Below are 25,642 nucleotides of genomic sequence, written 5' to 3'. Positions count from 1 at the left end.
ATCCTGGATTTGGGTGCAGAAAAAGTACAGCTAAGTGCCACCTTCCTCCAAATGAAACCTGAATTATACAAGTGAGGTGGCAAAGTACGACGGGGGGCGGTGGTGGTGGAAGGGATGCGGAAGATAACATGGTTAGAATGTGCAGTTCTTTTACGACGGACTGGCCCTACTCATTGCCTGCCTCGTTTCTAACCTACATGGTTTTTCGTTCCCAGCCCCCTCCACGCTGTGCTCTTGGGTGGCTTAAGACCAGAGTCGGCGGCCGGGCGCGGTGGCTCCGCCGGCAATCCCGGCACTCCGGAAGGAGGAGGCGGGCGCGCGGATCGCTTGAACTCAGAAGTTTGAGACGAGCAAAAGACCCCCTGTCTACTAAATATTTAAAAAATTTAAAAACAAGGTCAGAGTCAGTGATGAGGCCAGCTCCGAGAACAAGCGAACACAGAACCCCGTGAAGCCTGCGCGCTCCCCGCGGCGGCTGGATCGCTAAGCCCCGGGAAGGCCGCCCTCGCGCGGCGCCCGGACGCCGGCTGGGGCGCAGGGAGACCCGGCCTCTTCCGGCCCGCGCCCCGCCCCCCGCCCCGCCAGGAAGCGCCCGGCGCCTGCGACACAGCCTGCGGCGGGAGGCGAGCGGGTCGCAGCCAGTGAGGTGCCAGAAACAAAAAGCAGTGACCAATGAGTTGCTGGGATGGTCCAGGCGGCCGACCAATCACGAGGCCTCGCACCCGGATATGGTAGGTGGGTTCCGAAACCTCACTCCCAAGAAGTGGGGGGGCTCTGCACGTGGGGCTGGGGCTGTCGGCGCGGAGGAAGGGGTGAGTGTGTGTTAGACTCAGTGACTCTTGCGTGCGTTTGCTCTGGAAGGCTCATCCCTTTGGGTTTTCAGCGGGGGAACAAATCAATGTGGCTGTTTGTGGAAAGAATTACCACTGCAGTGTCCCGGAGCCCGCGTGTGGGTGAGCCCCTCAGATGGTCCATCACAGCGAGTAGGGAGCCTTGAAGACGCAGCTCGGCAGTGGGAACATGAACCTCTTACCTAAAAGCTCCAAGGAGTTTGGCTCCGTTGACTATTGGGAGAAGTTCTTCCAGCAGCGAGGAAAGAAAGCTTTCGAGTGGTATGGAACCTACCTGGAACTGTGCGAGGTGCTACACAAATACATCAAGCCCAGGGAAAAGGTAAGGAGGGCGGCCCTGCAGCCGTGTGTGCTCGGGAAGGTGGGAACTGATAATAGTAATCTTGTCCTTGGACTGTGGCAGGCGTGGGGGCCCCTAGATGGACGCATATTTTCGGGATTCCATGCATTATTCCAGCGAAAAGACAACTTTAGAATATTCCCTTATAGGTTCTACGACAGCAATCTCCCGCCCCAGGTCATCCTTGAATTAATAACCCTACTTGGAAGAGTGATTTCTTTAGTAATCCAATCTAGATGTCACCGTCTGACAATGTGCTCTTCTGGCACTGTGCACTCCTGTGGGACAGGCTGCACGTGTGGCTTCATCGAGGATAGATTTGTTTATCAAGTAGTTGCTGAGTGCTCTTTGAGTTCCAGGCACTGTGCTCAGCCCTTAAGCTACAAGAGCATTAAGGCATAAACCCTGCAAACATTCCAAAAGTGAAACGTTTAGGTAAAATAATAGGTTTGGTAGAGGTGGGATTATACTGGAGGTACCGAAGGAAGAAGGGTAGAAAACTAACATTTGTGGAGGAAGCTTTCTGTGCCAAGCCTTATGCTGGATACTGTGTATGTGGCTGTGCAGTCTTCAAATTGTCATCATAAACTCTGGCGAGTGGTTATGCATGCATTTTACAGATGAGGAGACTGAGGCTTTGGAAGCCAGTTTTTTGCCTGAGGTCACATGAGGATTTAAACTCAGGCCAGTCTGGCTCCAAAACTCACGCACTTCTCTTTGTACCATACTTTTCCAGAGATGGTGACGTAGGAGCAGAATTTCGAAGGATGAATGGGAGTTTGTTCCCTAGAGAGGAAGGCAACAATGTGTACTTTAAGTTTGGCTTTAGAAAATATCTAAATATCATGGAATGGAATCTGTGATGGGAGTGAGATGTGAATCCTCACAAAATGTAGTTTATTGTCTAGTGGAGCTAAAGGCATGAGTGGATTGAGAAAAAGGGTTATTACAGGCCTGGGATTTCAACAGTAAAACAAATAAGAGATTTCAACTGTAACCCTGTGTTTGAATTCTGTAACTTACTATTAATTCTTGTGTAAAAAACGAATGTTTCAGAGAAAAGAACAACAATGAATAATTTGTGCAACACAAAGTCCATTCTCAGATAACCTGTATTGTGGCTGAATGTGGTTATCACTAGTGAGACCCTTGTGGTGTTTCAAGATGGAGTCCAGAATCAACTCTGTAACGTTTCTCTCTTCCTGACAATAGCATTTCCACCTTCTGAAAACACGTAACAGCCAAGGCAAGACTTGATTCCTTGAAGTGTCTGAAGCATATTTCTTTGCCTGATCACCTCCATCTTGCTTATGATTTTTTTCCCCAGGTGCTGGTGATTGGGTGCGGCAACTCAGAGCTGAGTGAGCAGCTGTACGATGTGGGCTATCGGGAGATAGTGAACATTGACATCAGTGAGGTCGTCATCAAGCAAATGAGGGAGCGCAACGCCAGCCGACGGCCCCAGATGAGCTTCCTGAAAATGGACATGACGCAGATGGAGTTTCCTGATGCCTCGTTCCAGGTGGTGTTGGACAAGGGCACCCTGGACGCTGTCCTGACAGATGAGGAGGAGAAGACCCTGCAACAGGTGGACAGGATGCTGGCTGAGGTTGGCCGTGTCCTGCAGGTGGGCGGTCGCTACCTCTGCATCTCCCTGGCTCAGGCTCACATCCTGAAGAAAGCAGTGGGTCACTTCTCTCGGGAGGGGTGGATGGTGAGGGTGCACCAAGTGGCCAACAGCCAGGACCAGGTGTTGGAAGCAGAGCCTCAGTTCTCCCTGCCTGTCTTTGCCTTCATCATGACCAAGTTCAGGCCAGTCCCTGGCTCTGCCCTTCAGATCTTTGAGCTGTGTACTCAGGAGCAGGGCAAGCCTGTGCGGCTGGAGAGTGCCGAGCGGCTGGCCGAGGCGGTGCGTGAGCGGCAGCAGTATGCCTGGCTCTGCAGCCAGCTGCACCGCAAGGCCGGGCTGGGGAGTGTGTCCCTGGACTTGTGCGATGGGGATACGGGGGAGCCACGCTACACCCTCTACGTGGTGGACAGCCCCACTGTGAAACCATCGCGGGACAGTCATTTTGCCATTTTCATCAGTGAGTTGGGATTGCTCCCTCTCTTCCTGGGAGGGGCTGGCTTACAGGGGCTGGGGCGTGGGCTTGGGCTTTGGTGGATGGGTGTGTCTTAGCTGATTTTATCTTGCAGGGGGTTGTACTTCCAGAGGATTAGACTAGTCAAGGCATAATGAAGGGGGAGTAATAGCTCTTAGATTTGAGGCTTTCTTCCTTTTCATCTTCCACTGCAAAGGCTGGATGATGTGTGAGAATGGGGTGGGTCGGTAGGGAGGAAAGAAAGTAGAGAGAAATTTAGGCAGGTCACACATTCCATAGAGATGTTAGTTACTTTGTAGCATGGAGTAATGGAAGCAATGCTGGACTAGCTAGTCTAAAACATGGATTCTAGTCCCAGCTCTAGCCTGGGAGCTGTGGGACCTGAGGAAGTTGCTGTGCTTCTCTGCAGAATTAGAGAGCCAGTACAGAGTAGCAGCTAAAATAGTGAGCTCCGGAACCAGACTGGGTTCCAGCTCTGGCTCAGTCACTTCCTGAAGGTGCGATATTGAGCAGTTACTTTTCTTTCTGTGCCTTGGTTTCCTCATCTATAAAGTGAGAATGCAACTCTCTTGTGTAGTTGTGAGAACTGCAAAAGTTCTTAGAAATGGTGTCTGGCATGTGATAAGTGCTTTATAAATATTAGGTGTTATTATTGAAAGAAGTAAATGATACCAGATTTACCTTAATAAGAATCAAAAGAGATAGTATGAAGAAATGTTTTCAGAAAATTCTAGACATTTGTGAAGTGTTTATGGTCATGGTATTACCGTAATTTGTTTCCTGATGACTGAGCATTTTTCTGAGTATTTGATAATCCTAACTGTCCACCTGTGGGAGTGAGTAGTGCAGTGGATACAAGCATGGAGTCAGGGGCTAGACTGCCTGGGTTTGAGTCCCAGCTTCACTGTTTACTAGCTGTGTGAACTTCTGTGCCTCCATTTCCTCATTTGTAAAAACGCACCTTGGGCTATTGTGAGGGTTCCATTAGTTTATGTTTGTTAATTGCTTGGAGTCATGCCTGGCATTGTTATTACTGCTATTTTTCTTGCAGGTGCCTGCCTCCCTCCCCTATAGACATGCCCACACTTCTCATCTACCCTTGGTCCTGCTTCATGTCTGACGGGCTGCTTTACTCTGGGTGATGTGCACTAGGGAACAGTGTACTAAAGGGTCACAGTTGGGGTCAGTGCTGGTCTTGGACATGGACTGTTTCTCCCCCACATGGGCCATCATATTGGTTGTGGACTTGAACATTCTTCCCTGGATTCTCTGTAACCAAGCCCCTTTTTCTAGTCCCCCAAGGCCGGGAGACCGAGTGGCTTTTTGGCATGGAGGAGGGCCGGAAACAGCTGGCGGCCAGCGCAGGTTTCAGGAGGCTCATCACAGTGGCCCTTCACCGAGGTCAACAGTACAAAGGCATGGACACCATCCAAGCCGAGCTGTCAGCTAGAGTCATGGAGCTGGCCCCGGCTGGCATGCCCGCCCAGCAGCAGGTAAGAGAGCTTTGGCAGTAGCGTTCACGGGTCTCTGAAATCCTATTAGCAGCAAGGAAGGCAGAGGGATCCTTGGAAGGAGTTAGGACTAGAGTCTGTGACCCTAGTTTGATCCTGGAGAGGTGTCAGCAGGTAAGAGTTAAATGGGCAGCAAAACACTTTCCCTTGCCCCAGGCAGTGAGAGGAAGGCAGGCACAGTAGCATCTGTGTCTGGGGGCCTCTTGAACTCCGTAGAGAGGGCACGAAGGAGATGCTCTACATCAGGCAGCCTCCGGCTCTTCATATTGCACATCGTTCCAACTGTGGGTTTCTCCTTCCCCACTTTTGAACTGGACTTCTTTGGCTATTTTGCTTCCTAGAATTATCATTATCTGAGGGTATAAATGGGAAAGGGCCAGAACAGCTCAGCATAATTTTCAGGATATTAGCATTACTGGTCTGGTGTTTTACTGTTAAGGAAACTGAAGGTTTTTGCCAAAATGGTGATATGGTATTATCAGTTAACACCATCTGTTTTGTGCCATCCCGGTCACCATGAGTAACTGACAGGTGCCTTTACTTCAAGAACTTTATGGTAAGGAGTTTATCCGTCTTGATAGGTGGAAAAGTCAAGGTACCTGGAGGCTTGGTGCAATATAGTAACAGATCTGAAAAAAAGAACCCTGGCTTCCAGGTTCCTGGCCTGTGGTTCTGTGCGCTAGGCTGATTTGTGTTTACAGATGAATGTGTGTTTGATTCTTCCTGGCAGACTTGGGGGTTGGTGTCCATCAGAGAAACTTATTTCAGAGAGGCCCAGTTCCTCTGGGGAGCTTCATTTGTGACCTGTTCTCACCAATGCCTGTGTCTGCAAAGTCAGGAGATACTGATGATTATTAAATACTCTTACAGGACTTCAAAAAGAAATAGATGTAAAGATGGGGGAGGGAGTAGAAAAGCTTAGGGGGAAAAAATATCTTTTTTTCCCCCAAAGTTTAGAAAAATGGGAAAAGAGACAAGAATGACTAGGGGAAGGGAGAAATTTCTTCAAATTTGGAGTGGTTGTTTCCTCCATGGTTTTTGTTATCTTTATCCTTGTCTAGATTCCTTCTCATAATCACAGCCCCTTCCGGAGGGTTCCCTCTGGCTTTCATTATCCTGGACTGTTGAGAGTTCTTTTAGAAGTTACTGTTGAGAAACTTACATTTTTCTTGGGCAGAACCAACTGCATATCACTAGTGGTTTGGGAGATCGATCTTTATGTGTTTATCTGATTTTCAAAAGGTGAATTAAACCTTTTGAGATCTGTTCAAAGGCCCCAGAAAAGTGCTTTAACAGAACGGCAAACCTTTGGAGTTGTCCAGAACCTTGATATGGGGATTTCTCATATACACACAAAGGGAAGGGGTTATAATTTCTCAAGTTTCTTAATTGAGCTGGTGTTTTGACCACATCTCTGGATGTACTTTCAGGTGCCCTTTCTGTCTGTGGGTGGGGACATCGGGGTCCGGACCGTTCAGCATCAAGACCGCAGCCCCATGAGTGGCGACTACGTCATCGAGGACGTGCAAGGTGGTGACAAGCGATTCTTCCGGCGGCTGATCTTCCTCAGCAACAGGAACGTGGTGCAGTCAGAAGCCAGGCTGCTGAAGGATGTGTCTCACAGAGGTGAGGCGTCATAGGCACAGTGGTGGGACCCAAGTGGCCGTGGCTCAGACTCTGAATTTTGGGTGGCCAGAAAGACCCGGGAGCTTGGCTGAGATATAGGACAGACCTGGGTACCTGTGCCCTGCAACCAGGGTCAGTGTCTTGTCTTCCTGATAGCACTGTGTTCTCACGGGAGGAATGTTCTCCTTCATGGAAGTGTTGGTGAACGAGAAGGAGAGCATGTTAAAAAGTGATCTAGCATCTTTAAAAAGGACAGAGCCCAGGCTCTGGGGGTTTTCCTTCTACCTTCTGGGCTTTTAGGGTGTGAGTGGCGATAAGCAGAGTAGAGGTGTGTGTTCTGTTCCTGAGCAAAGCCTGGCTCTGACATGATAAGGAGTGGGGGTGGTGGAACCAAATAAATGTGATAATCGCTTTAATGCTTTCAGTTTAAAGACATCCGTTTTATAAGTTGCTCCATTGTTTGTATATTGTATATGACTATATATTATTTCAGTGGGCCTCTGTGAGGTGAGCCCCCATCACCCGTCTCAAGGTTTTAGGGTTGCTGGGTGCCTTAGAGGCCACCTAGTCCAGTGCTGTTCAGTAGAGCTGTCTGTGACGGGGACATGTTTAATATCTGAGCTTACATTATGTTTGCCACTAGCCACATGTGATGCTGGGCACTGGGAATGTGGCTGGTGTGACTGAGGAACTGAATTTTTAATTTTCTTTAATTCTCATTAATTTACATTTATGTTTAAATGGCCACAAGTGTCTGGCTTGCGGCTGCAATAATTGACAGTGTAGATACAAATCATCTCTAGGATCCCTTTAAGTGGTTTCCCAGTGCTGCTCAGAAACTCCCACTGATGGGGGTCTCAATAGTTTGTTTTACCTGTTTTTCACTGGGAGTGTATGTTTGTATTGTAATAGCAACACTTGTTCATCGTAATCAATTCAAAAGTACAGATGTATAAAGTTAAAAAGTGAGTGCTCCTCTCCTCCCCTTCTCCAGTGCAACTTCCCTTTGAGGCACAGGGATCAGGGACGAAAGCTGAAATTAGCTTTCCCGATTCCCACTTGGTCCCTTTGTCTGACCACGCTGTCCTCATAGCAAGGCCTCTCAGAGGAGGGTGGAGAGAGAGAATTCAGACTCTTGAGGTCCTGGATTTGCCCTGAGCCCAGGATCAAGTTACTCTCAGCAGAATGTTTTTTTCTTTAGGAGTTTCCCCTGGCCACGTGCATCTATGATTGTTGGGTTCCTGCCCTATTGTTTGGTAATCCTGGTTGCAGATCTGTTCAGTTTCATCTCACTAAAACCTCAGCAAAATTGCTTAAAAGAATAAGTTGCCCCCTTCAGTTTGGGTTTTAGGTTTTTTCACTGTTGTCAAGTTCCTTGCCTTTTTGGTAGCACTTTGTTTTCATGGGAGGAATGTTCTCCTCATGTAAGTATTGGTGAGCAGGGAGGAGAGCAGATTGAAGAGTGATTTAACATCTCTGAAAAGCACTCTGACCCCTACGCATCAGTTACCGAGGCTGCTGTGGAAGGCAGCTGATCCCTCGAAGACACACACATCTGTCTAGTGTGATATCCTGGAGCAGTTCAGGGGGTAAGTAGAGGGGGCCTTTTATAGGCTTCCTCCCCTTCTGTGAACATATGTGTTCCTTTCAGCGGTATGGTAGGTAGTACTGCCCGCGTGGCATAGTAGATGATAGGTGTTGGGGACAGGTGGTCGTAAGTTTGAATCCTATCTGCACCACCTGCTGATTCTGTGCCTGCTTACTTAACACTTAAGCTGCTCAGTGTTTTCATGGGCCAAGAATTGAATTATTAAAATAAGGCTGTTAGATGAGCTAAAAGAGTAAAAGTCCTGGCATAATTGGCACAGAGGGGATAACTTTACCTCCTTCTCTAAAGGAGTTTGTGAGGAAACTTTTCTCCTGTTAGTGGTCTTGCATTTCTCAGAGGGGAGGTACTAGGGCTTCTCAGTTGAATTTTCCCAGACTTTTGAGTGTACTTTTTGCCACTTCCCTTTTCCAACTTTCTTGTATCTAATATGTGTGTTAAATGCTTAACAGCCACCTCTCTGGAGGTGGGGACCCTGGGTTGTAACTCTTGCCAGTTTTTGTGGTATAAATAGCCTCATCACGGCCAATTTCAGGCTATCAACATGATGTCAACCAGTTTGCAGAATTTCTGTATATTTAACAGTTGGCTGTTTTGAGTCTGTTCGAGCCAGCTGCAGCACACTGCCTTGCTTTCTGAGGATTAGTGTACTAAGCATAGGACTTTATTAATCTGCATCTCTTGTGTAGCTCAGAAGAAACGGAAAAAGGACAGGAAGAAACAGCAGCCTGCTGATACTCCTGAGGACCTCCCTGCAGCCCCAGGGCAGGCCATTGATAAGAGTTACCTGTGCTGTGAACACCACAAAGCCATGATTGCTGGCCTTGCCCTGCTGAGAAACCCAGAGCTACTTCTAGGTAAGGGAGATGCCACTGCCTTCCACAGTTGGGAGCATGTAAGGTTACAGAAGTAAATGATCGATGTCAGCTGTCTTGTAGTGAAGAACAGTGATTGCAGCCTAACAAATGCAGATAAATTCATCTTTATCTCTGCTGTCATCTAAGTTAATGAGCATTCCAAGTAACTTTTGCCTCAAACTCAATTTGTAATCTTGAAATTGTCTTAAAATGTGTTGGCATCTGAGTTTTGTTTCTTCTATTTCTTTTTAAAATTAAGGTATGTAGTCTATCCAATGAGATATGTAAAGTACACAGTGTAAGGTTTTTTGGGATTTGTCGGCGCCAGAGAAAGACAGATGAGCAGAGTTGAAAGGGATAAGTAAAGAGGCTTTATTGGAGCGCTCCCGGGTGAGGATAACGGGTCCCGAGAGTGGGGCCCGGGTGAGATTTTCGGGTCCCGGGAGAGAGAGAGACCCGAAAAGTCACTCTGCCCAGAAGTCTGAGTGGGTTTATATATGTTTTCTGGGCTGGGGGCTGGGGGTTTCTTCTGCGGGAAGATTTCAGTGCGAAGAGTGAGGAATTTCTTTGTTGCAGTTTTAGGGCGGATATTGAGGAATAGGAAGGGCTTCTTTTTTTTTCATTAAGGAAGGGAGGGGTGCCTGCCACCAGTCTTACGCATAGATTTTAAGTTCAGCTTTCTTTTTTCATATGTACATACCTGAGTAGAGGGTACATTTAAAAATCATGTCTCCAAAGTCTTTGCACTTGAGGAGAATTTCTGGCTTTTCTATAATGCATTGTTTGAGCACCAGATGCAATTCTGTTTAGAATTTCTGCTTAAAAAAAAAATCCATGGTATAGTTAGTGCAGTCATAGCCTTATGACTAATAGCAGTTTTGGATCTGATCATATTACCGAAAATGTTCATGTTTCTGTCTGTGATTGTAACTGTCTTCACCCGAAGTCCCTGGATGTGCCTTCTTGAAACACCCTGTACTTTTGGTCTATCTCGGTGTTGATATATGTGCCTAGAATCTCAGTTCTTAGATTTAATCCTCAAGGTCTGTCTTCTTTTGGTGATTCTTTTGTTTCTGGTCTTCCTTCGATCTGCCTGTGGTTGCTGTGGTTTCTCTGTGCTTAGAGGTAGGATTTGGGCCTTTGTTTTCCTGTGACATATGGAACTGGGATGATTGCCCTTGCTTGGCTGGGCTAAGAGGGCAGCATGACCTTTTGAGTTGAGAGCTGGGCAGGGGCACTGTGCCTCTACTGTCTTGTAACCATGAGCAAATGCTTGGCCATCGTTCCTCCATTTCCTAGAGGGAGTCCAATAACTCTTATGGTGAAGGCCCGATACCATGTCAGCTGAGTGCTTTGGGATCTTTAAGGGACCATAATAATAACACACTGGTGCATCCTCTGGATCTAGTCATCATGAATCCAGGGTTGAGTTTTCAGATGTCAAATTGACTCCTAAATTTCCGGAATGAGAGAGAGAGGTTAGGTCTCTAAATTTTGTATCTGTTGAGTAGAGCCAGTGATCTGACTCCCTCTTTTGCCCTCCCTGCGGCTGGTACAAAATTTTCCAGTGAGCAGATGGCAAAGTGATGCTGTATTTTCTTACAGAGACTCCACTGGCATTGTTGGTGGTAGGCCTCGGTGGGGGCAGCCTCCCCCTCTTCATCCACGATCATTTCCCAAAGTCCTGCATTGATGCCGTGGAGATCGACCCCTCCATGTTGGAAGTGGCCACTCAGTGGTTTGGCTTCTCCCAGAGTGACCGAATGAAGGTCCACATTGCAGACGGCCTGGACTATATCACCAACCTGGCAGGAAGGGGAGAAGGTACTGTTACTGGAGCATTTGAAGGGGTGTTGAGAGAAGATTGATCCAAGGTTGTCAGGCCCGTAAGGTCCTCTAGAACTTTTCTGTAAGAGGTTGGCATCAGCGTCATCCCAGTCTTTCCCCTGTTCATTTGTCAATAGACTTATTCAATAAATGTATAGGGCCAACTGCGTGCTTTGCACTGTGTTGGGGGATGGGGCATAGCTACAAGTAAAATATACCATTCCTGCCCTTATGGTGCTAATAGACCAACATGCCTCCTTCTAACCTGTAACCTTGTCATATCCTCACCATCTCAAGAAACCTGAAGTCTGTAGTTGGGTAAAGAAAGGGAGAAGAAAAGGTGAAATGTGTATTGGGTGTTTCTTATAAATCCTTCAGCTAGAGGTGAAGCCAGAAATAGAGCACAATAGCATTTGTGTGGATCAGTGGTTCACAGCCTCAGGGTGCATTTGGCACAGTCTGCAGACGTTTTGGGGTTGTCACAAATCAGGGCGTGGGGGATGTTGCTATTGGCATCTAATGGGTAGAGGTTAAGGATGCTGCTACGCATCCTGCAGTGTGCAGGGCAGCCACTGACGAGAGGGTTGACTGGCCCAGAATGTCAGTAGTGCTGAGGTTGAGAAACTCTAGTGCAGATGCTATTCAGTGGGAATTTTGATAGCTTCCTAGCTCTGGAACTAAGGTTCCATTTGCTCTAATAATTTGTATCCCAGACTTAGGAAAAGGGCATATTAATTTTCTCCAAAGTAACTAGAGACATTAACTCCCCTCATCCTTCTGTAGCATACATATAGACTCCTGGTGACTTTGGTGCTTTCCAGAGCCTGAGTCCCTCGGTGAGAAGGTAGTTAGGTTGGTTCAGTTCTGCTGGGGAGCTCAGGCCACCCTTCCTGGCCTGCTCGTTCCATAATAGATACTCTGGTTCTCACTGGATTAGAATATCTTCCAGTAGGGGTGTGGCAAACCAGGATGCCTAGGTAGGATGATGCCTGGTGTTGGGATGAACAGATGCTGCCTTCATTGTAACTAACTGTGAAGTGAATCTAACCATGTCAGTTTCACAGGATCCCTCTCTGAGGCTAGGGCCAGTTTGGGGGCCCAAGCCCAAGACAGCTAATCCACGTGAAGCATTTACGACAGTGCCAGGCATGTGGTGGGCACTCAGTCCAGGATGGTGCTGCTGCTCTTACTGTCTGTAGATCAGTTTTGAATGGCCCTGCCCCTCTTCTCTAACCATAACCTTTCAGATCATCAGAGGCTCAAGGCTACAAATGAGGGCCATCATTTTCCTTGGACTCCGGCGAGCCAACATGTTCTCTGTCTAAGAAACCAAAATCAGATCCATGCTATGAACAGTGATAAGCATGCAGTAGTCTTAATTAAATATTTACTAATTATTGAATAATTACTACCACAGTCTCAAAATTTGCTAAAAACATGTTTGTAGCAATGCAGACCTACCTCTTGTAAAAACTATGTAACATTATAATAAGGAGCAGATCTAATTTGTCCTCAGTTTGTTCTCACCCATTTAGCAAAATCGTTTCTTACTTGAGCCAGCTATTATTCAGTAACAGCAAAGATAGCACTAACTCAAATTTCAGAACATTTTCTCCTGTGAGACAACATGTGCTGTTTCCAGAGTTTAGTGAAAGTTACCATTTGCTGGGTCAGCTCTTAAAAGCCTAGTCAGCTGCTTTGTCTAGATCAATGGTTCTCAACTCTGAGTGTATTTAGAATTACCCTGAGGGGGACCTACGAAAAATACCAGAGGCTTCCCATCTCCCTTCCCTTCTGCTCCCTTCCACCCTTGGGTTTTTGGTTCTTTTGGTCAGGAGTGTAACCCACATTCTTCTAAGCTCTGGAAGCTTCCCAAAAGGTGATTCTAATGTTCTACCAGGGTTGAAAACCAGTGGTACAGATAAACTCTTAACCAAATAATATCGATGGCAAAAGTGGACCCCATTAAAGCCTTTGGAAGGTACTTTTAAATGTGGAGGAACACCCCATCTTAACTGCGAGATGCTGAAGCTGACGACAAGGACCTCTCCGGTCCTTGAAGTCTGTCGCCTTGCAGACAAACCACATCCTCCCTGTCATCCTTCTGACTTAGCCACCTGCCCACCACTGGTACAGAGGAGGTAGGCTGTAGGAATATAAATGGCGTTATTTTATCCAGAAAAGACAAGGACTCATTTGCTTCTCTTTCCAGTATGGCCTCACTACGATGTCATAATGTTTGATGTTGACAGCAAGGACCCAACTCTGGGAATGAGTTGTCCACCCCCAGCATTTGTGGACCAACCTTTTCTACAGAAGGTCAAAAGCATCCTGACTCCTGAAGGTAAGGAGAACAAAAAGGTTGGAAAGGGAGAAGGGAAGGGTCCTTTAAAAAATTTATCTTTTTAATGAAAAATGCACATAAGTATGTAGCTCTATCAGTTTCCCCAAATTGAATACACCCATTTGCCAGCACAAACACAGAACATTTTTAGCACCCCACAAGTCCACCTCTTACCTCCTTTCAGTCACTTGTCCTCCTCTCAAAGGTAACTACTCTCTTAACTTCTATCAGCACAGCTTAATTTAGCTTGTTTTTGCTCTTTATATAAATAGACTCATATGGAATGTACTCTTTTATTTTTAATTTTTTTTTTTTTTTTTGGTCTGTCACCTGGGCTAGAATGCAGTGCTGTCATCATAGCTCACTGCAACCTCAAACTACTGGGCCCAAGCCATCCTCCTGCCTCAGCCTCCCAAGTAGCTGGGACTACAGGTGCACACCATGATGCCCAAATAATTTTTTGTAGAGACGGAGTCTTGCTATGTTGCCCAGGCTGGTCTTGAACTCCTGGCTTCAAGGTCTCCTCTCACCTCAGCCTCCCAAAGTGCTCTTTCACTAAACATGATGTTTGTGAAATTCATTTTCAGTGTTGTGTTTACATTGTTAATTTTTATTATTGTGTAGTATTGTATAACTATACCACAATTCATTTATCCATTCTGTTGGTATTTGGGTTGTTTCCTGTTTAGGTCTATAAATAGTGCTGCCGTTGGCATTCTAGTATGTGCCTTTTGCGGAATTGTGTTTGCAGATCTCTTGGGTATATACTTAGGGTTGTAATTGCTGGATGATAGGTTATGTATATGTTTGGCTTTCATAAATGCTGCCACGCCATTTTACAGAGTGGTTGTAGCAGTTAATAGTCCCACTGGCGTGGTAACACTAGCTACCACTTGAATGCTTCCTGAATGCCCCAGACTAGGTGGTGTGTTATTTAATCTTCATAACAGTGTATTTCCAGATAAGAAAACTGAGGTTGAGAGATTTTTGAAGGTGAAATAAGGTACCAGTTGGGGCTCCATCACAGGTTCTTGTCACTTGAAAGCTGAAGTTTTTTTTTTTTTTTTTTTTTTTTGAGACAGAGTCTCGCTCTGTTGCCTGGCTAGAGTGAGTGCCGTGGTGTCAGCCTAGCTCACAGCAACCTCAAACTCCTGGGCTTAAGAGATCCTCCTGCCTCAGCCTCCCGAGTAGCTGGGACTACAGGCATGTGCCACCATGCCCGGCTAATTTTTTCTATATATATTTTTAGTTGGCCAGATAATTTCTTTCTATTTTTTTAGTAGAGACGGGGTCTCACTCTTGCTCAGGCTGCTCTCGAACTCCTGACCTCAAGCAATCCACCTGCCTCGGCCTCCCAGAGTGCTAGGATTACAGGCGTGAGCCACTGCGCCTGGCCTGAAAGCTGACGTTCTTAATCCCCATGTTCACAGCCCCCGGTTCTGTTGATTTGATGTAAGGTACAGTGGTGAACTAGGTTGACTTAGAACTAATTGTCAGCAGTCAGGGTAACCTTGGCCCTGTTGGTTAATAAGTACTCCATGATGTGTATGTCAAGAATGTAACATCCCTGTGGAGTTGGTAAATTTTACTTTCTTATGGATATTAATTAATTCTTTCTCAAAGCAATTCTTTGGGAAACTGAGGCATGGAGAATGATAAAATAATGTGTTAGCAGCACAGAAGAGCAAGAATAAGGCTGAAGTTTTCTTATGGTTCCCATATTTTCCATACTTTTTTCCATCTGCCTTTGTATGCTGTGTATTCTCCACAAACTCACCGCCAGCATAGGTGCTTTCTCTTATTCCACCAGCCTCCCTGGGACGGGAATTTGTGTCTTCCTCAGAGCTAAGCCTTGTCTCTGACATGTCTCCTGATCTGAGGTCATCTTGACTGTCTTTCCCACCCTACAGGTGTTTTTATCCTCAACCTCGTGTGCCGAGACTTGGTGCTCAAGGACTCGGTGCTGGCCAGACTCAAGGCGGTGTTCCCCCTCCTGTACGTCCGGCGCATCGAGGATGAAGTGAATGAGATCCTGTTCTGTCAGCTGCAGCCCGAGCAGAAACTTGCCACGCCAGAGCTGCTGGAAATGGCCCAGGCCTTGGAGCGGACCCTGAAGAAACCTGGAAGGGGGTGGGATGACACATACGTCTTGTCAGATATGCTCAAGACCGTGAAGATTGTGTGATCGCCGAGGCCAGGCAGTCCTCTCAGTTTCCTGCCTAGACTGCCCTTGGACTCCTGGCCTGCTAGAGATTGAAGAAATACAATGCACAGTACTTTTTAAGCCTTGCATTTTTCTTGGTGTCATACTCAACTCAACTACGTGTATGTCCAGCGAGGTGAGGTTGACTGAAGAGCTGGGAAAATAAAAGAACCCTTCCCATCTTGTCCTCTTTAGTACCACCTGGGTTGCTTATCTGCTTTCTGTACCTTGTCCTTGAGTAGGATTCCCTGCTGGAGCCTCTTGCACACGCTGCATTTCTTAATGAGCATGAGCCAAGCTCCTTAGGACTAAAGACAATCAAGTTTGATTGCGCCTGTACTTTACTGATTTGCTTGTTTGCCTATTTGCTTTATCCCTCTTGGTTTTTTGTAGGAATGATCTCAAGTGAGACAGTAGAACACTCTTACACCAGAAGACTGTAAACAGACTAGGGTTTTAATGGATGTGAGATATCTGAGAGAGCATCTACTCTGTCTCTCAGAGAGAGCTGCCATTAAAATTGTTCCGATTTTTAGGAATCTGATAACCCACTCCACGGTTTTAACAGCTTTTCTTGACTACCCAGATCTTGTAGCCTAAGTCATTTGTTTCTGTTCTCAGTGGAGGGAGTGTTTGTAGCTGCCCCCATGGCTATGTATGGCAGAGACCTGGCAGACTAAAGTCTTTGGCATTCATTAACTCACAACATCTGTTGAGTGACAGCTACATGCCAGACCCTGTGTAGAGAGCCATGGTGGAGATGAAGATGTTTAGGAATGGCCAAAAGACATGGAGTGATAATAAAAGTTAATGTGTTCCGGACATTCTTTTAAATGGTTTACGTATACTGTCTCATTTAATCTGAGATAAAGGATAGTTAAACCAAAACTATATCTAAACCGAAATCTTACTTGAGCCAAAGCATCAGTCTTAATCCATGTATTGAGACTGTTAAACCAGTGGTTCCAAGAGTGGCTTGAACTTTATCTCTCCTAATTATGCCAAGGCTGATTTAATGAGCAGTGCCATGGAAAATAGGCATTGTCACCATTTGCCACCTGGCTTATCTTCCCACGGGCCCTTTAAAATGGACTATAGCCTCTTGAGCTGAAGCATACAGATGCTCCTCAGCTTATGATGGGGTTACCTCCTGATAAACCCATCCTAAGTTGAAAATGCATTTAATATCCCAGTAAACCCATCTTAAAGTCAAACTCATAAGTTGGGGATTGTATTTCAAACTTAGGTTGTCATCCTTACAAGATGTTGTCAGGCCATTAATGAAAAGGGGAGTGAGTGCAGAGTAGTGTTTTTAGATCTTACCTATTAGAAATACTTGGTGCTCTTTCTTCAGAGGAGGATTCTCCCCTAGAACCATGTAAGGGGAAGATTATCCCTTTTGTCATGTCCTTGAACCCCAAGGGCCTCAGCTTGGCAAGTCCTCTTTCTTTCTTTCTTTCTTTCTTTTTTTTTTTTTTGAAACAGAGTCTCACTCTGTTTCCTGGGCTAGAGTTCCATGGCGTCAGCCTAGCTCACAGCAGCCTCAAACTCCTGGGCTCAAGCGATCCTTCTGCCTCAGCCTCCCGAGTAGCTGGGACTACAGGCATGCGCCACCATGCCCGGCTAATTTTTTCTGTATATTTTTAGTTGTCCGATTCATTTCTTTCTATTTTTTAGTAGAGACGGGGTCTCGCTCTTGCTCAGGCTGGTCTCAAACTCCTGACCTTGAGCGATCCTCCTGCCTCAGCCTCCCAAAGTGCTAGGCCTCTACTTTCTTATCTATAAGCGTGTGCAGTGTTGGGATAGGTTGTAGAGGCACAAGGTCTAGTCAGCCTGTCCTGTTGTGTTAGTTTGGAGCAGCACATTTGGCAGCACAGCCACACTGGGAGTTACCAGCATGATGAGGTCTAAACTAGATCTTAGGGGGAGTGGTCTACGGAATTCAGCATGCTCACTGGTGTGTTTACATGTTCACTTCCCACATTTGCAGGTGGGAAGAGGCGCTTGGGTGATGATTGTTGTCTTAATGTTTGAAAGGATAAGTATAAAAGAAGAGGGAGGCTGGTTGTGTGTGCCTCTGAAGGCTTCAGAACGACCAATGGGCTGAAGTCACAGTGGGGCAGTTTCCAGCTTAATTTCCTACAAAGGCAGTCTGTACTGATGAAGGCCAGTATGTTCACTACATTTGGTGGTTGCGGGCTGTTCACTCAAACCCTAGTGACTCCCCTCGGGTGCTTGCTGGGTTGTGAGGAAAGGGTTTTGTGTGTATAGACAGCGCTTGGCCTGTGTCCCATCTTTTCCACTGGAGAGCTGTTCACTTTTGCACTAATAACAGGCAAGTGGGGTCTTTATGAGAATTTTGCCTAACTTTAGGTGCGTGAACTCTGGGAGAGGGGGAGGGTTGTAAACATAAATGCGTGAAGTGAGCCAGGTGTAAAACAAAAAGGCTGGGATGAGACCTGTGGTAAGTCGAGAACAAAAGTCCCATCTAAAAGCAGCAGCTGTTCTTGTAGCTCAGAGTTTTCCTGCAGGAATGCTGTCCAAGTGTAGCTAGATCTTTAAGGGAAGCCAGAAATCTTGAGTGTGTGTGTGTGTTGACATTAAAAGGCCAATCCCAACACATCATCAAGCCATATTCAATCTGTGGGCCAGAAATTTGCATCTTCCACTATAGGGGATGGCTATAGAACGCTTAAGAATCTGGCATGTACCCAGGCTCTGAGTAAGCCTAAAACAAGGAGCAAGTTGGTATCTGTGAGTCAGAAAAGTCTGGAAAAGGGATCTTGTGTTAGGACCTCAATTTTCTTTAATGGCTACAGCTGAGTGGGGATGGTCCCACCATCCTTGGGGGAGTGTACAGTTTAACTTCCCCAAACTATCAGAGAACTGAATAAGAATAAATCACATGTCAACTTGCCTCCATCCCCTGTCAAAAAAACCAAGTTCTGCAACAGTGTGCAATTGCCTCTTCTTCACCTGCTTGCCCTTGCCCCCCACCAGTTTTTCTGTGCACACCTCTAGTCTTCTGTCATGGCTCAGCCTGCTAACTGGGCCACTTCTCTAGTCTTCTTTTGGTCAGACCAGTATTTCTCATCCTTAGTTGCACGTTGGAGTCACCTGATGTGGTAAGCAGAATAATGTCCTCCCAAAGATGCCCACGTCCTAATCCTGGCAACCTGTGAATATGTTCACATTACACGGCAATGGGGGAATTAAGGCAGCAGATGGATTTGATGTTGCTAGTGAGCTGACTTCAAAATAGGGAGGTTATCCTGGCTTATCTGGGCATGCCCAACATACTCACAAGGGTCTTTGAATGTGGGGGAGGGAGGCAGAAGAGTCAGTGTGAAGTGAAGCAATGGGAGAAAGTCCAGATAGGTCATTGCTGGCTTTGAAGAAGGAAGGAAGCCACTAGCCAAGGAACCACGCAGCCTCTAGGAGTTGGAAAAGGTGAGAAAACTGATGCTTTCTTAGAGCCTCCAGTAGGGAGTGCAACTTCACCAACACCTTAATTTTAGCCAGCAAGAATCATTTCGGATTTCTGAACTACGGAACTATAAAACAACATTTGTGTTGTTTTAAGCCACTAAATTTCTGTTATAGCAGCTATAGAAAAGTAATATACATGGGAAGCTTTAAAAAACACTTAGTTCTGGGCTCCTTCTGAGATTCTGATTTAATTGGTGTGGGGTGCAGCCTGTGTATCAGAATTTTAAAAGCTTTCCAGGTGGTGCTGTTGTGTAGCCAAAGTTGAGAACCCCTGGGGTAGTGGTTCTATGGATGGATGTGTTAGGAGGTAAAGAGGAGAGTTGCTATTCTGTCAGTGACCACTGGCTTAGTGCCGAGATGCAAGCAGCAGCAGTCACTTCATAATTGGAATATGCATCCCTTCCCCTTACACGCTAGGCCACACCTCAGCTCTTTGCCCTTTGAGTGGATGACAGTAGTGTGAGGAGTCAGCTTGCCGCATAGGGTGATTTCCTTCTTGGAGAAGCAGCCCCACTCTCCACTTTAACTGGGCCCTGAGCGTATATCCGAGGACTCCTTAGTCAAGTTCAAAGACTCTAGTAAACCATAGGTAATCCAGGTTCCCTCTTGTGGCTTGTCTTCCCATTTGGTATCCATGAATTTGTTAGCAGCTAAATGGTCAATAAGAAATAGAATTGTTCAGTTGGGTTTTTCTTTTTTATATTAAATAGGCATTTTTCTGGAGAAGCTGTTCTGTGCTTGTGCGGAGGATACAAAGGAAAAACACAGCTCCTGCTCACCAACTAGCTGGGAAGACAGTAGAACCAGCTTTTAAAAAAAAAAAGGTTTTAAAATTCTGATGCACAGGCTGCACCCCAGACCAATTAAATAAAAATCTCTGGGAAAGGGTCCAGGCCCAAGTGTTTTTTATTTATTTATGTATTTTTTTCTTAAACATGAAAACTGACAAATTATAGCACATGAATGAATTTTGGAACCACATGTGCATAAAGTGTAAGGGCAGCACAAAAGATGGTCAGATACTTGCTAGATCCTCCTTAGATCCTCATTAGAACAGGCACAGAAGGGTCCAGCCTCACTAAAAACTGTCCCCTTAAAGTCATCCAAGGCTGGATCACCGTTTTGCTTTTCTAGCTCAAGTCTGAGCTGGTTCCTGTGCTTCCCAGTAGATGGCAGTAGAAATCACATTTAAGTTCTGGGGTATCTGTAAAATTCCCCTTGGGAGAGTGGCACTTCCAGGGGCTATTTCGCCTGCACCGTATTTCATGCATCTTTCACCTTTCTCTCGTGAATGAAGACAGGCTTCTACTTTGCCTGTTGTTCTCTTGCTTCACCCAGTACCCTACTCACTCTGCTCTCTCGCCATGGCCCTGCTTTCCTGCCCATGAACTTGGAGGGAGCACTGTTTATCCAATCAAGGACATCTCCAGTGGTGGAACCCTGCATGAAGCAGAGATCCCCTTGCTCCACATCCTTGATTTTGTAAATAGTGGCTGGAAATAGAGCAATAGGATAATGCTAACAAGATGTAAAGCTAGAAGCATGTAAGCAATAAAAATGTAACAAAATGCATCTGGGCCTGAGCTGGCATATGTTCAAGTTTTCTGCCAAGATGGAAGTCATTTCTATCATAGTAATAAACTAGTAAATAAGGAAAAGGTTGGTAAAAATAACATTTGATTGGAATAATGGATTTGGATATTTTTTATGCAAGCCTACCTGTAGTGGGTTGAATAGTGGCCCCTCCAAAAGACATGTCTAAGTCTTAAACCCCAGAACCTTATAAATGTGACCTTATTTGGAAAAAAGGGCCTTTGCAGATGTAATTAAGTTAAAGACCTCGAGATGAGATGGGGTGGGTCCTGAATCCAATAGCAAGGACCAGCATGAAAGGAGAACCAAACAGAGATGGGGAGACACACAGGGGAGAGAAGACCACGTGGAAACAGAGGCGGACTGGGGAGAGGCCTCCACAAGCCAAGGAATGCCATGGATTGCTGGCAGCCACTGAAGTTAGGAAAGAGGCAAAGAATGATTCTATCTCAGAGCCCCCAGGAGGAACCACCCTGCTGACACTTTGCAGACTTCTGGACTTCATATTTGTGAGCAAGTTTCTTTTGTTTTAAGCCACCGAGTTTGTGGTCATTTGTTTCAGCAGCTTTGGGAAATGAATACACAGCCTAAAAGGGTTTTGTCTATGCCACCCCGAGGAACCAGAGATGGCACGGGCTCTGGGCCCAGGCTACCCATAGATGTGTTTAGCTTTCACAGGACATTTGGTATAAAATCTGGATTTCTGGATTCTTTTGAAAATTTGGAAGCTCTGGCAATGCCAGGCTCATATTTACACTTGGCTGCAATTGGTAGGCATCTGTGCCTTTTGGATCTGTCATGTTTGCAGTCCCCACTGCTCCCTGTCTGCTTCTTTCATGCATTTACTTTACATGCCTGGTGCTGCAGGCATCTGAGCTTGTACCTATGATATATGCATCAGGCTTGGCAGGTTAGGAAACACAGTTCTCTTCTTTAGAGTAAGGGCAAAGAAGGCCCTTATTTTGTGGTTAGTAGTTTTGGGAGTGTTTTATATAGCAGCACAGTTTAGAAGGTGGTTCTGAAATCTGGTTGTCCAACAAAACCACCTGGGGATCATTTTCTATATACAGATTCTGGACTATATCCCAGACCTACTGTATCAGAATCTTGGGGGTAAGGGGTATAGGGTAATGGGGAAGGACAGAGGTGGAGCCAAGGAATCTGCATTTTTTTTAAAGTGCTCAAGCCATTCTGATAATAGACAGGCTTTAGGACAGCTGCCATAAGACATAATCTTCCAGCACTAGAAAAGGGAGGCAGTTTGAGTTTCTTATCCCACTGGAGACTTTTGAGGCTTGTTGTTTGTGAAGTCTTTTCTCATGAAAATTTGAATGATTTGCATATTTTATGGAGCTAAGGGTTTAAATTAAGTGGATTCTTCTTCTTCTTCTTTTTTTTTTGAGACAGGATCTTGCTCCATGTCCCCAGCTAGAGTGTAGTGGTGTGATAATAGCTCACAGCAACCACAGACTCCTGGGTTCCAGGGATCCTCCTGCCTCAGCCTCTCAAGTAGCTGGGACTACAGGCACATGTCACCACATCCGGCTAATTTTTTTTTTTCTATTTTTTTCTAGAGACTAGGTCTCACTCTTGCTGGTCTTGAACTCCTGGCCTCATGCCATCATCCCGCCTCAGCTTCCCAAAGTGCCAGGATTACAGGTGTGAGCCACTGTGCCCGGCATCAGATTCTATTTATGAAACCAAGAAACTTGGTTTCTATCTATAAAACAAGAATAGGGAAACAAGGTAGATCCTCTAATGAAAGCACAAAAAACAAACACCTGATTAATATAATGATATATTTTATTTATCTAGACAATATATTAATAAAAACTTTTTTCTCCCTTTTTTGATGTTCGTGGGAATAAGGAGAGAAGATGGTCTATGGGACTTGTTGGCCTGCTGAAGGGGCCTGCATTGTAGTGTACCATCGTGTAGGCGTAGTACTGGTTAGGTTGAGATTTAATCTATAACTCTGAAATAACTATTTCTAGCTTTTCTTCTTGAAAACAAGGCTTGGATCTCTACTAGTCTCCTGAGGTGGCTAGATGAGTACCCGAAGCAAGGAAGAAGGAAATGTGAGGATATTTAAAAGGAGTTGTTAGGGGAAATATAGTTACCATTATTTTGGTCAAGAAAGGTTACAATATATTTGATTCTACAAAGCATTGCATATAGATGCAATTCATAAGGACTTTCTTAAATGATACCTTTATATAATAAACATTTCTTGAGTGTCTACTATGTTATCAGGTACTGTTCTATTACACTACAAATATTATAATGAGTAAAAGTAAAGATAAAAACCTTGTATTGGATGATGAAAAAAATGAAAGAATAACTTAATTAACACGTGGCAGGTGCTTTTCATAGGAAGTATGCTGGTTATTTGGACTATATTACTATATTAGTTTTTAGGGCACCTATATCAATGTGTCCTGCAGAAAACCAGGGCTGACCTCCCACTGATTGCTATTAGTTTACGGAAGCCATGAGGTACAATTTTCAAGTTAAGTTTCAGGGGTACCACCAACTGAATGTTTGCAGACCTAAATGCTCTCCTTACAAGAAGAGCTATATTTTCAGGGCACCTCAGTGTCTACTTCCTCATGGGAGACTGAATGAGCCCTGGGCCACTTGAAAACTGGGCAACAGAAAGATTTCCTACAAAGGGTCCTCTGGATGAGCTAGGCCACCCCACCTATCTTCTGGTTATCACACGGCAGATGCAGGTCTTACCCCCAACCCAACCCCCAACCCAACGATGGTGACGTGACTCTTCAATTTTGCCTCCCCTGGCACAGCACAGTCATGGCGGGGAGGGCTGGCCAGTGAGTAGAGACTGGGCTGATTCCAAGTCATTAACTCAGAGGGAAAAGCCAGGACTAGAACCCATGTCTTTAGGCTTCCAGTTCAGTTCTTGCCCCTTCACCATGCTAACCTTCTTCTCTTTGGGCACAAGAGTTGGGGACCCTAGCAACATAAATATGTTAAAATACAATCTCTGTTTTGCCTACCAAGTCAAGGACGAGGGACTGGGAATGGTTGTGATGCCCTGACAGAGTGCTCAGTAAGCCCAGGAAGTGAAGCAGCTGTGGGAAGGCACAGGTGTAAATCTGAGGGCCTAATCACCAGGGCTGCAGTGGTCTGGCGCCGCAGTCAGAGCAGAGCTCAGCCCACCCAGAGTTAAGGCTTCCAGGCAGCGTGTTCAGCCCTTTCTTCCTTCATAATTAAAGTCAATCCTTTTGGATTTTCCTGAGGACCACAGTCAGATCACTGAAATGGATTCATCTGACTATGCCTACAAGGCTCTGTAGTCTTTTTGGAGCCAATTTGAAGGTAAGCATTTAGGGGAGTACTAAGAACCCATAGATAATCTTACTGTCAACGTATCTGAAAATGATGAGCAGAGAAAGCAAGACTCTCAAAAGCCAGAGTTTAAAGCTAGTGAGGAGCTACTAGCTCCCAAGATAATTTTTATATTTTCCTAATGTGTGGTCTTAGACTCTTATCTTGGAGATAAGAATGCTTTAAAGATAATTGTTTCAGCTTATTCCTCATGAGATCTTTTTCCAATGGATGTATCCCAAATTTCCTCATTCCCACTAGCCTGCGGGTACAAATGCGGTCATATTAACAGTAATGACTCAGATTTCCCAAACCTCTTGCCCCACTTACATAGTAAGTCCTAAGCTGCGACACCCCACTGCACATCCATTAGCGTTGGAGTTTAGCATGGCTTCTCCACCTTTTGCTCTGGTTGCCCTCAACAGAGGGTTGCTTGTGTCACTGCTCCTGTTCTCTCCTGAGAACCCTGGTTTTGTCTCTTGGCACTTAAGAAGCTGCAAAACACCAAGATGCCAGAATGGCAGTGAATCCCGCCCCCCAACCCCTTCATACCAGAGCCTTGCTGGATGCTGTGAAGGAATGGGGAGGACTCCCATCTCCCTGCTGTTCTGAGCTGTACTTCATCATCTCCTAAGACAGTGCTTGGGGGCCAGCCCAGGCCTCTCAGGGGCTGTCAGCTTCTACCTGCAGTATTCTCTACTCACCCTACACCCACGTTGCCCTAACAGACATCTACCCTACCCCCGCAGTCAAAGCGATGTATGCTGGCCTTGAACTGGATGCCCTTATCAGGCACCTTCACCTTCTCAGAATCTCCTGTGTTAGACTTCACAGCCGGAGGTCACCATGCAGGCACACAGCAACAGGGGTGGAGACTTTACTCTCTTCTTCACCCCTCCGTTCTTTCAGCCTTTGTTAAGCACAAGCCACGTGCCAAACACTGTGCTAGGGCAACAGGGGTACAGCAATAAAGGACCTTGCATTCTGGTAAGCCACCAAATTGGATTAGGTTGCCAGAGTTGATGGCTCTGGGGATGAGGGTGGAGGGAAGTGAAGCCAGGCTGGCCTCCCTCACTCTGCCTGGCTCTTTGGGGGCATTTCCAACAGAGAGCTGCCAGCCTTTAGAAAACTGAAAAGCAAGGAGGACTGAGCAGTTAGCCTTCCAAAAATGGTTCCTACACAGCTCTGGTGAGAAAAAGAGTTCCCCTAATCAGAAATTAAGATGCTATTAGTTCATGGAAGCCATTATCTTGAGTGAAATAACTCAGAAAGTCAAATACTTGTATTAATAAGTGGGAGCTAAATAATGTGTGAACACAGACATTCCAGAGTGTGGAATAACAGACACTGGAGACTCAGAAGTGTGTGTGGGGGAAGGATGAGAAATTAATGTGTACAGTATACACTATTCAGGCAACCATTTCTCTAATAGACATAGCGATATTCAGGCTTTAAAAAAAAAACTTGAGTGAGCAATGAACTTGTCCATTTCATCTACATTGTCAAATTTATTGATGTAATGATATTTATAATATTCCCTTATTTTCCTTTTTATATCTGGTCTAATCTATAGTGGTGATGTCACTACTATCATTTTAATATTGGTAATTAGTGTCTTTTCCTGATCTGTCTGACTAGAAATTTATCAATTTTGTTAATCTCAAAGAACTAGCTTTTGCTTTTATTGTTTCTATTATTTTCCTGTTTTTTATTTGATTGATTGCTAATCCTTATTATTTTCTTCTTTTTATTTATTTTGTATTTCATCTGCTCTTCTTTTTATAATTTTTTAAGGTATAAACTGATGTCATGGATTTAAAACATTTCTAGTCTTTTAACTGAGGCATTTTAGTGCTATAGTTTCCCCTATAAATACTGATTTTAGCTGTACCCCATTAATTTTCATATATTGTTTTGTTTTTTATTTGGTTCCAAATATTTCTCA

General features: G+C 45.4%; 1 protein-coding gene across 1 annotated transcript; it reads left to right on the top strand.

Annotated features, from left to right (window-relative positions):
- Nucleotides 1-700: 700 nt before the first annotated feature.
- Nucleotides 701-15,464, top strand: METTL13 (methyltransferase 13, eEF1A lysine and N-terminal methyltransferase). The gene is made up of 8 exons (XM_045547365.1): nt 701-1,173; nt 2,519-3,278; nt 4,587-4,786; nt 6,235-6,430; nt 8,726-8,893; nt 10,499-10,717; nt 12,933-13,064; nt 14,975-15,464. Exons 1-8 carry the CDS (start codon nt 1,021-1,023, stop codon nt 15,247-15,249), a joined length of 2,103 nt encoding a protein of 700 aa, XP_045403321.1. The 5' UTR covers nt 701-1,020; the 3' UTR covers nt 15,250-15,464.
- Nucleotides 15,465-25,642: the final 10,178 nt, after the last annotated feature.

This window comes from Lemur catta, chromosome 3, assembly GCF_020740605.2.
Source record: "Lemur catta isolate mLemCat1 chromosome 3, mLemCat1.pri, whole genome shotgun sequence".
Taxonomy (NCBI): Eukaryota; Metazoa; Chordata; class Mammalia; order Primates; family Lemuridae; genus Lemur; species Lemur catta.
Note: the sequence above shows the minus strand (reverse complement) of the source record. Positions and strands in the feature narration are given on the sequence as shown.